The sequence below is a fragment of the Amphiura filiformis genome, chromosome 20 (genome assembly GCF_039555335.1).
Source record: "Amphiura filiformis chromosome 20, Afil_fr2py, whole genome shotgun sequence".
Classification (NCBI taxonomy): Eukaryota; Metazoa; Echinodermata; class Ophiuroidea; order Amphilepidida; family Amphiuridae; genus Amphiura; species Amphiura filiformis.
In genome coordinates this window covers 59,077,236-59,089,301 of record NC_092647.1, presented here as the reverse complement: position 1 = coordinate 59,089,301, position 12,066 = coordinate 59,077,236, and the positions used below count along the sequence as shown (strand labels likewise).

At 37.4% G+C, this 12,066-nt stretch overlaps 1 protein-coding gene across 2 annotated transcripts in view; it reads left to right on the top strand.

Annotated features, from left to right (window-relative positions):
* Nucleotides 1-1,144: 1,144 nt before the first annotated feature.
* The window catches only part of LOC140142447 (pyruvate kinase PKM-like), a 35,157-nt gene continuing 24,235 nt past the window's right edge, over nucleotides 1,145-12,066 (top strand). For both annotated transcript variants that reach the window (XM_072164429.1, XM_072164428.1), the window contains exons 1-9: nucleotides 1,145-1,265; nucleotides 3,014-3,219; nucleotides 4,022-4,113; nucleotides 5,880-6,002; nucleotides 6,496-6,682; nucleotides 7,090-7,232; nucleotides 7,913-8,040; nucleotides 8,608-8,758; nucleotides 9,013-9,165. In XM_072164429.1, coding sequence (XP_072020530.1) covers nucleotides 3,048-3,219; nucleotides 4,022-4,113; nucleotides 5,880-6,002; nucleotides 6,496-6,682; nucleotides 7,090-7,232; nucleotides 7,913-8,040; nucleotides 8,608-8,758; nucleotides 9,013-9,165 — 1,149 coding nt within the window. In that variant the 5' untranslated portion in view covers nucleotides 1,145-1,265; nucleotides 3,014-3,047. The remainder of the gene's footprint in view (nucleotides 1,266-3,013; nucleotides 3,220-4,021; nucleotides 4,114-5,879; nucleotides 6,003-6,495; nucleotides 6,683-7,089; nucleotides 7,233-7,912; nucleotides 8,041-8,607; nucleotides 8,759-9,012; nucleotides 9,166-12,066) is intronic.

Here is a 12,066-nt window from a genome sequence, read left to right as displayed (position 1 = left end):
CTACCCATGTTTGCGGCACGTCCCCGTATGGTCATTTGTACTGAGTACCCCCGGGGTATAGCGTGTCTCTTTTTCTATAGCATGTAAAAAAGAAAAGAAAAAAAAGGCCCTGTAGTAGGGCTAGCCGGAGTTCGAATTCGAACTCGCGGCGCACCGCTTTGGATACTCTATGAGCCTAGCGCCTTAGACCGCTCGGCCACTTGTCTTGTTGGTATCCATTTGAAACTTATTTGAACATAGGCCTATAATCGCAACTTCAACATAGGCTTACCAGGCTACCACGTGACAAGCAAAGGCAGAAAATGTACCATATTTTGGAATTTTATTTGCCTAAAAACATTAATGTGTATTAATAGCACTCAATTGTTGTTAACTGCGTGTTCTACATACAGAAATCCACCAATAAATGGGCCTCTACAGTCTACATGGACAAAACTGTATTGTCATTTGTCAATACATTATTATCGATTTTGACTCGCCGGTCACGTGCGCTCGTACATCGTATACATGTGTGTCAGTATAATACTGTTATTTTATTAGTTATTATTTCATGTTAATATTTGCACTTATTTTATGTACAGTTATCTTTGTAAATATTTTATAATTATACCTTATTGTTTGTATTGAACGCACCGCCGGGTAGGCGTGTGCCACTGTTATGAAAGTGTATGTTCAAATAAATAAATAAATAAACTATAGTGGATCCTACCATTTTTCTGGTATATAGGCCTACGTTCGATGTTTTTATCATTTATATAAAAATTCCACATTAGACCTCAAATTTTTTTTCAGGAAATAAAAGATTAGATTACCATAAAAACGAAACAGTAATCTTTGGCGGGGTCTAATGTAATTTTTATATAGACATTTTCAACGTTTTTTCTATCCTTATTCTTGCTCAATTAAAAATAATTTTTTGGCGTAGGCCCTATATAAAATTGAAATAAAATTCTCTGCTTCTTGTGCCACAATTCGGAATCGTTATGATGTGCAGTAAATATTCATATATTCTTTTATATAATAACAATGGATGCTTCAATTTTGACACAAAAATATTTCATTGAAAACCCTCTCACTCGGCTCCGCTTCCCTAGAATGTGCAATAAATTAGCATTAAAAGTTTTCTTATTTTAGCAGCATTCCAGAAACACTTGTCGTTTGGCGAAAAGAGGAGTACTGTTGATTGATTTTGTGTCAGCCGATACACAAGCGCACGCGCACGTACTCAGCTCCAACGATCAGCTGAAGTGAATGTGATTTGTGTGGTAAGTCGATGTGTATTTAAATTTAACTAATTTTAAGTTTACAGAATATAAAACAATTGTTTAGAGACGTATAGTCAGATTTAGTATTATGTTTACTATCAAGCAAAATTGGAAACAAGGTATGAAACACGTGCAACGCACATGATTTTGAGTGATCAAAAATTGACTCGCATTTCAATTTGAACTTGAGCCTTGACATGCTTGACATGCCTTGACGCATGAGAGGCTGAAGTAAGCTTAAATAAATCACAAAATTCCTTTTTGAAAATGATCATACGCACTACAGGACGTAAATGAACTAGTTTAGTAATTATTGGCCAAGATCGAACACTAGTCTATGAATGCTAAAGTTTTTTTTTTAAACTTCCGTGGTTGTGCCTGTGCGTATCGCGTACACGAGCGTAAACACAAAAGCAATAAACAATCACGCTGATTGGCTGATCAATGCACTTGACAACAAGCCGGCTGACTCATTGGTCTTTGGCGCGTCGCGGAGTAGGCGACCTTGTCACTTCTACGCGATCGCAATTCACCAGTGCATACTGCATACCCGGACCACGGAAGTTTTAAAAAAACAACTTTAGTGGCTCCAAGATAAACACACGCACATCACTGCACATACGTCAATGTAGAGATGGCACGGTACAAAAGAAAGCATACACACGCTTTAGTACGCTACATAGTACATGGACGCAACGCGCATGTTCCAGTTTAGCCAAGAAATACTTAATTTCCTGTACTTTAAGAGATAAAGGTATTGTTTTAGCCGCTGTCGTACACCCAACGAATGTGTGTCACCGGCCCGGCCCTCTTCGGTGATGTAGGAACCCGCCATGGATTTGATTCACGTACCACTGTTGTACATATCTATCGTCTCATAACACTGGTGACGTCGTAAAACAATGAGGTGAAGCCGAGGTGTTTTTCGTCAAAAATAATGATGTGGCCCATGTTATATGATGAGACAATACTTTCTCAATTGTTTGAGAATATTATTTAGCGATCAGCAATTACTTCTTCTGCTTCTGCGGTGTACGGTAATTGGCAGTTTTGGCACCGCCTCCGTAGAGTATCACACCAATGGAGGGTCGGTGTCAGTTAGATGTGCTGCAGATGTGCTTTCAACCTTTCTTTAAACTAACTGTGTTGTTGAATAATTATATGCCATACATCCCTAGCCTTTGACAGTACTTATGGTTTTTCTATTTTTATGCATATATGTATATTAATTTACGGCCTAAATCAAAATGTACCTCCTTAACAGTTTATATTTTGTACAATTGATTTGATAGCTATCATGTCTACCCTACATGTATTTAAATTCAAAAAGTTGTTTCCATCAAAGCCCAACCCTCCTTCCAATACATTGAACCTCAACTTCAAAGTGTTTGGCAACTGTATAACCTGGATGCAAAAGTAATAATTTTATAATCCTTTTAATTGCTGACTACACCATTTTGTAAAGACCTATCGCACTGGCTGACTGATCGCGTAAAATCACGCCTGCATCACGCAATGCTACACAGATTGTTTTCCCGAATGAGGTGCGGATGCGATGATGACTTCATTCAATTAGCCAATCAGAACCCGTCTTCATGTTTACGCCATAAACTGTGCACGTTCATGCAGATGAGATTTGTTGTGTAATGTGTATCAGTGATTTTCTGATCAATTGTGTTGACCAATGTATTGTAAACTTTAATTGCATCTTAAAATATAAATTTGTTTTTATATGATCATCCAAACAGATCCTGAAATCAATTTAGATTTGAAACAATCATCATGGCTTCAAAAGATGTCCCCAAGAGATCCTCCCATGAATCGGAGTCATCTTACTGGCAGTTTGCACAATACAAAGTAGTCACTGCTAACTCCTACTTGGATCATCAGAGTCAACTTCACATTCAAGACAGACCTGGCAATGTACGCAACACAGGCATCATATGCACAATTGGTGAGTATCTAAAATATAGTCATCAGTGATATAAATAGATTCAATTCAGGGTGTCAGTGTCTAGAGCAAAACAATGTTGCAGGGGTAAAAGCTATTCTTTATTCTTTATTTATAGACTTTATTATAAGACATCAGGGCTGTCAACTCTCACGCATTGGGCGTGAGTCTCACGCATTCGGTCACTTTCTCTCAGTCTTGCACCAAGGTAGCATAATCTCACGCCTAGGTAGTAAATCTCATGCAAAGAGCTGTCAAATGAGTAAAATCTCATGCATCGTAAAAATATTTTGTTGTCCCTCACATGCCGTGGCTCAAATAATCATGATGATTATTATTATGGTCAAAATGGATATTGTATTCGGGGAAAAAAGTTGACAGCCCTGAGACATTTATGTTTAAATTGTCAGCTCACATGCTTGGGGATCATGGATCTTGATGTCTATGTCGCAGAGGAGGATGAGCAACAGCAAATATGAAAAGTAGTATGTGTACTACATCCATATCAAAAGGATGTACTTGTCAGCTGCTACATGTACATGTGTATCTTTTTTAATAGCTTGGAATATATAACAGACTCATCTCAACCCAATTCTGGAAAATATAATTTACAAATTTAGTTGTTGCATTACACCCCATCTCTAAACCAGTTAATTATGAAAATTGCAACCTTTACTTATATACGGTGTCAGAAAACTAGAAATCTGTGGGACATCCCCCGTACACACCTTCTCGCTCTGTAATTTACAAACATCACAATTGATGTGATCTAATTTGTGAAATGCCTTCCTTTATTTTTGTTCAGGTCCTGCATCACGGGAGATCTCCACACTGCAAGAAATGATGAAAGCTGGTATGAACATTGCCAGAATGAATTTCTCTCATGGAACACATGAGGTAGGTAAAATATCAAACAAGCAACAGGTTCATTGCCAGATTGATTCAAATAAATCATTCAATAAATTCTGTAAAGGGGTGCTTGTTTGGTGAGGAGTACTAATGTGTGTATAATATCTATATAATAATACGCTATTCTCTGTCTCTCTGTCTCTCTGTCCCTCTGTCTCTCTGTCTGTTTGTCTGTCTGTGACTGCTAATGTGAGGCCGTCGTAGGTCGCACGGGGCTCAAACTCGGTGGGTGGGTGCAGCTTGGTATGAGGAAGAACAAGTTTATATTTTTTAAGGTCAAAGGTCAAGGACGGGGTCAAGTTCAATTGAAGTCTAATTTCAAATTGCCCCTATGGAGCTCAAACTTGGTGGGTGGGTGGACCTTGGACTAACAAACAAAAGTTTCCATGGTGACCTTTTTGTCAGACCTACGGTTAAGAGGTCATAGGTCAAGAAAGGTAACAAATTCGAATTGCCCCTATGGAGCTCAAACTTGGTGGGTGGGTGGACCTTTGACTAACAAACAAAAGTTTCCACGGTGACCTTTTCATCATACCTACGGTTAAGAGGTCATAGGTCAAGAAAGGTAAAATTTCAAATTGCCCCTATGGAGCTCAAACATCGTGGGTGGGTGGACCTTGGACTAACAAACAAAAGTTTCCACAGTGACCTTTTCATCATACCTATGGTTAAGAGGTCATAGGTCAAGAAAGGTAACAATTTCAAATTGCTCCTATGGAGCTCAAACTTGGTGGGTGGGTGGACCTGGGACTAACAAGCAAAAGTTTCCACGGTGACCTTTTCAGTCATACCCTACGGTTAAGAGGTCATAGGTCAAGAAAGGTAACAATTTCAAATAGCTTCCATTGAGCTCAAACTTGGTGGGTGGGTGGACCTTGGACTAACAAACAAAAGATTCCACGGTGATTTTTTCGTCAGACCTACGGTTCAGAGGTCATAGGTCAAGAAATGTCAAAATTTTCAATTGCCCCTATGGATCTCAAACTTGGTAGGTGGGTGGACCTTGGACTAACAAACAAAAGTTTCCACGGTGACCTTTTCGTCAGACCTACGGTTAAGAGGTCATAGGTCAAGAAAGGTCAAAATTTCAAATTGCCCCTCTGGAACTCAAACTTGGTGGGTAGGTGGACCTTGGACTAACAAACAAAAGTTTCCACGGTGATCTTTTCTTCAGACCTACGGTTAAGAGGTCAAAGGTCAAAAAGGTAAAAATTTCAAATTGCCTATGGAGCTCATACTTGGTGGGTAGGTGGAAATTGGACTAACAAACAAAAGTTCCATTGTGACCTTTTTTGTCACCTACGGTGGAGAGGTCATAGGTCAAAACACAAAGATTTCAAATTGCTTATGGAGCTCAAACTTGGTCGGTGGGTGTAACTTTGGCCAAGGAAGCCCAGGTTTGAGATCTGCAAAAGCCAATAACTATGACAGCCGAGAACCGCGAAATACGGGTAACCGCCTAGTACTGTATATTGTACATATGACTATGAGTTTGAGGTAACACTACTTGCAAGCTCTGTTGCATCAAAATGCTCACACTTTGCACTTGGTCCAGCCCTTCAGACTGGTCTCGCGGCTCGCGCTATGCGCTCACTAAGTCTGTGGCTATGTGTTAAGGCTACGTGTGAGGAGGTTCAGTGTATGTGACTGTCAAATACCATATACATGTGTCAGTTGAGAAAGAAATAAAGAAAGAAGAAACGAAAACAGATTCTATCCATGATTATTCCAATGTTCTGCATGTTTTGTTACAGTATCATGCTGCAACCATCAAGAATGTGCGAGATGCTGAGAAGGCGTTTGAAGATAAACCTCGCTGTATTGGAATAGCTCTAGATACAAAAGGACCAGAAATCAGAACAGGACTTCTCAAAGGGGTAAGATTAGGGACTTTGGATTGGACAGCCTCAGGGCTCTTTGGCCTGGACTCCGAAACTATAACCTACTGTGCACTGATATGACAAAACATATGTGATTTGAGGCATATGCTACCACACCAGCTCACAAATCCTGGATCTGAAAAAGTATTCTGACTTTGGTTAAATGTCAACTGCAGGACGCAAACATTGGATGGGTAGAAGGCGATCATTACCAATTAGGCCTTTAGTGTTCTGACCGTTTTCTGAGATTGTAGGTTAGGCAGGACACGGAAATTTACTGCATAAGTCTACATATGTTATAGTACATGAAGGACTTAAGCCAAAAAGTTCAGATTTCGGCAAGAAAGGTGAATTTTGGGAAAATATAAATAATAATAAAGGAAATAAATTTTGATTTTACTAACTTTGGATGCCCAAGGACTTAAATCAAGTCTAAACTTTTGAATGACTAACATTTAAATTCTAATTCATGTTTTTCCCTTCAAATTAGGGTGGTTCTGCAGAAATAGAACTTGAAGCGGGGAAAATGATCCGTCTGAGTCTGGATCCAGCTCATGCAGAGTGCGGCACAGCAGAAATGATCTATGTTGACTATAAGAACATGACAAAGGTGCTACCTGTAGGAGGCATCATATTTGTTGATGATGGACTTATGTCACTTAGGGTAGAAAAGAAAGGTAGGTGTAATTACAGAGTATATTCCGCCATAACTCCAATCCTAGCCCTAACCCAGCCGGAGTCATATTTGTTGATAAATGTATGATATGGTAATTAAAAAAAGCAGATTAACACACCCAACATGTTACAATTAAAAAGTCTCAACTCCAGATAAAAAAATCAGAGAATGTGCCAACACAGGAATCAAACCCACTACCTTCTGCATGCTAGGCAGACGTCCTAACCACTAGACCATCTGCTCTCCATGATAAACATGGCTGAAACCAAAGCTATTAAATGTAGGACAGTAGGGGTATACAACACATGCACATCATAGTGTAGTGTTGAACACTACTCAAGCACATTGGCAAATACATGTGGTTTCCCATTTTCCAATGTGATGAATGTACTTGATTACTTTATTCAGGGGACAACTATCTGGATTGTTTCATTATTAACGGAGGATCGCTGGGCAGTAAGAAAGGTTGCAATCTCCCTGATGCAGAGGTAGATTTACCAGCACTGTCAGACAAAGATAAGAGTGATTTGAAGTTTGGCCTGGAACAAAATGTAAGTGACATATCAAAAACATTAACACATATACAGAAAAAAAATCACTACCCATGAGGGAAATGGTGAAAAATATTTCCCAGAGGTGAACTGGAGACTGTACCTTCGATTTTGAATTGAATATAGTTGGCCAACTGTCTCCAAACACTGATTTGTTCATTATTCCTGAAAAAGAGCAGTCATTATTTATTCTATATAATGGATGAAAATATTCATACAGACACTGCATCAAATAAGAACCAGACAATCTGAACTCAGGTCGCCCAGATGATCTGAACGCAGAGGTCGCGATGTCAAGCTAGGGTGGATGCTGAATTTCATGCCATAAGAGTATTCTATCTATTTCCCTGATATTTTGCGGCAGGACAAAAGTAAAGTTCCAATAAAAAGTGACTTTGGCTCAGTTTGGGTACAGCTCACTATTGTGTCTGTCATTCTTCATAAAGGCATGTTGATGGATGATGATGTTATTATCAGTCAAGTCAGTTCGTGGTAGTGATGTACATGTCTCTAAGACAAGGCCTTTTGCACATATAATATGATTTCTAATGAATTGTGTACAGTAGTGTTATGTACATCTTGCTTGTAGAACGCGTTTGTGATCATTGTGGTCATTTACCGGAACTCTGTATATATGTTGAAGTGCTAGTGACATTCGTTGTATGTTTTCTCTTCCTTAGGTTGACATGGTGTTTGCTTCTTTCATCCGTAAAGCTTCAGATGTCCATGAAGTCAGAAAAGAACTAGGAGAGAAAGGAAAAGATATTAAAATCATCTGTAAAATTGAAAACAAGGAGGGTGTAGAAAAGTAGGTATTTTATGGAAAACAAGCAGATCTAAGATGCCCATCCTTGAAAGAAAATCACCTGTTCAAAATATTTTTTTCAATTATATGCTTCTGGGATCGCAATTTTATCAATAGTTGGTGCACTATATATCCCAGATTGTGAGCTGAATTTGTTTGGTTTACAAAATCAGAAGACTAGTGATACTTGTGATTCTTCCAAACCATTGGGTACTCAATTAAAAAAAAAGTTGGGATCTTAAAACTCCTTCAAACATACCTTGTTCATGTCCATAGAGGTGCTGGAACATTCATTGATATTCACATATTCAAAATGACTTTATTTTCCAAGCATACTGGAAATGTTTCCTTACTACTCATTCTCGGTGCAGTCATCTTGATGTTATGAACTTCCAAAGTTTCAGGACTGTAGGACTATTTATTTTTTCAGGATCAAATAAATAAGAGATTTAAGTCTGGGGTAGAGCCTTTTTTTAGGTCGTTCTGGTTACCCCAATTGAGACAAAAAATATTTTAGGCTGGAGTATTAACATATATTATATAATAATGAATTTGATTAATATCATGCAGGTTTGACGAAATCTTGGAAGCAGCTGATGGTATCATGGTAGCTCGAGGTGATCTTGGTATTGAGATTCCTCCTGAGAAGGTGTTCTTGGCACAGAAGATGATGATTAGTAGATGCAATAAAATAGGCAAACCAGTTGTCTGCGCAACACAGGTAAGCTATTTACTCTTCTTGTTGGTTTTGTTGGTGAGGTCCAGGGTTCAAGTCTGGTCAATTCATTTTTTTCTGAAACCTTCTGTTTGCATTATAAAAAAGAGTACTTTTACCCCTCAAAATGTAATAATCTGATGTATCACATACATACATTCGAAAGCACTGTGCGTTGTAAGTGCAGTGCAATTAGACACTTTCAATTTCTAACTAATAACTAATAATTTCCAAACTTTGTTTTTCATCTTATTTACCAGATGTTGGAAAGTATGGTTAAGAATCCCAGACCAACTCGTGCAGAGACAAGCGATGTGGCCAATGCGGTGCTGGATGGAGCCGACTGTGTGATGCTGTCAGGAGAGACTGCTAAAGGAAAATATCCAGTGGCTGCCGTCAAAATGATGCATGATGTAAGTAAGAGAAAAACAGCCAGCCCAGTGGAATTTGTCTTGATAGGAGATAAGCTTTTATCAGGGGTGTGAGAGTTCCTCTTTTCAGCTGATTTCCTCTCTTTTTGTTGCCAAAATTTAGGCATTTAAAAAAAAATTTCAGCCCATATTTGGCATTTTTACTCTTGATTTTATGGCGGTTTTCAGCATTTTTAAATAATTTTCTTCTTTTTTTTGTCTGTGGCTTCTCATACCCCTGTTTTATGTTTTCTACAATAATATTGAGGCTAGGGCTAAACATTACCTATGAGACATGTTACACATGACTACACAAAATTGAAGAGTTCAGATCCAGAACTTTTTGAATGAAGACTACCAACATTTGCTCTATGTTGCTGGCTCCAAATTGATACCCTGCTTACAAAATGCCAGGTAAATTTGTGAAAATATGGTTAAAAGTAGCACATATAATTTGTTTTCTGATTATTTTCTTATATTTTTGACCAGGAAAAAGGGGTATAACCGTTTATTCTTCTGAATTCTTCAATTGATAATAGGCCACATTTATATTGAAGTTTTTGAGCTCAGCATATGCAGTTTACCTTGTTGAAGTATAGGGCCTGATATAGATGTGTCAATCTGACTATCTTATTTGACTACCTATAGGTCTAGGTGTCAACAGTTTCAAAAAGCTAGCATATAATGCTCTCAAAATCCAAGCACATACATTTTAAAGTTCAATTTGTTTAAGGGGGTACTACACCCCTGCCCAATTTTGTGCCTATTTTTGCATTTTCTCACAAATTATAGAGCATTGATGACAAGTAAGATATGTATATTATAGGGGCAAAGACTACAACTACTGCACTGGAAGTTTTATTTCAGCACAGACAACAGTTGTGGAGTTACAGTCAAAAATGAGGGAAAACCATTATTTGATCAATAAATCAATAACTGCTTGCCTTGAGTTCCAGAATTTTCAGGGCAGTAGATGTAGTCCTTGCCCCTATAATATACATATCTTACTTGTCATCAATGCGCTATAATTCTTGAGAAAAGTGCAAACATAGGCACAAAATTGGCCAGGGGTGTAGTACCCCCTTAACTTAGCAAATTCCATTTACAGTACTCATAGTACAACAATGTGTTAATCTGTCTACCATGCCAGATATCTAAATGTCTGTTGATATTTTTGGAAAAGCTACCGTATTTGACCTATATAATAAGCCTCTCCTCTGGGTACATTTTGGGAGGGCTTTTAAGTTAAAACTAGAAAATAAAAAAGACAAAATGTGAATCGCACATGAAACAATTTCACAGTACACACTCTTTAAAAGATAAAATCACCATACACCAATGCTGTGCTTGCCACTGTTTACATTATAAAGTTGTATGGCAAGTTTTTAACAGATTTTCTTGCACAAGAAAAAGTTGGTAAAAAAGACCATACAAGCAGTATAAAAGTTAGTATTAACCCTGTGAATTTGAAGACATTTTGACTCATTGGTATAAACTGAAAGAAAATATAGATATTTAGAATGGAAAGAATCTGACGAATCCAACTGTGATGTTATATTTATGTAAAAATGCTCAGTCATAAAAGGCATGGTTTTGACCCAATTGTTTTGGACAACATAACAAAATATTTATTCAGTATAATTTTATAAGATTAGGGCATTTTTTTATTTTTAAGGCATTTTTCTTTTAAATTTGACACACTTTAAAAAATATTTACCATAAATGGTTGAATTCAAATGGTCCAACTAAATTTAGCATCTGTACATGCATATCTCAGGGCATGCACCTAGAAAGGTATTGCAAATTAGTGTGAACATGGTACTTCTCACGTAGGCTTTTCAGCCGCAGACATGACCTGTATCACGTTAGTAGGTTAAATCTACTTTGACTGCTTGGAGTAGCCTGTGCACTATGAATTGATGCCAGCTACTCGGATTAAAATTTTCTTTCAATCAAATCTGTACACCAGATCCCTTCTTCAATTACCATCCCAGACATATGAATGACATTAGGATATTTTTTGTGCCACATAATTTTTGTTTTCTTAGTCAAGAAAAAATTGTAATCACATATGGTGGTGATAAATTACTGTAAAAGTTACAATTTTTGCGGTACACTAATTTTTACGCTTTTCGTGCACAACACAGCTAACGTAAAAATAAAAACATGCAAATATGTAATTTTAATGTATAGGTCTATGTAAGAAAACTCAAAATAGCTAAATTAAAAACTAGCAATGTAGTTCAAAATCGGTAAAGTGCAAAAAATTACACACACGAAAATTACCACTTTTACAGTACAAATATCAAAACACACCAAAGAAGCACTTCTTCTCCATATAGTGACTAGTCTTATCTAAACATTTTGGAACTTGATAAGTTCAAGCAAACAAATCAACCTTCAGCTTTCATGGTTATTTTAATTTGCAAACTAAGTTTCACCTTGTGATTGAAATTTATTCACCTCAAAATTTAATGCAACATATAACTGAAATTTCAATAAATAGTTCATTTTTTCAAAATACTATTTTCACCACAAATGTGTGTTATATTCCTTCAAAGGTGGTAATTCAATCCACCTAAAAATAAGATGCGAGTTTAGCTACATTTGTCCACTGTCTGTTATATTGAAAAATACAAGAAAGTAGATTCACAAAATACCAGAAAGTGAATTCATAACATGCACAACAGCTGTCTGACTTGTTGTGTCTTGTGTCACCAGGGGGTGTGTCAGCCCTCTGACTGGGTGTGTAATTATATGTAGGTTACCTTAACATGAAAAATGTTGTAACAGAAAAATGTATTGCACTTACTAGGAACTCACCTTTGATATTTTGTGTGTGTGATTCCATTGATACAGATTGTCAGGGGGAATTCACCTTTGATATTTTGTGGTGTGCATATG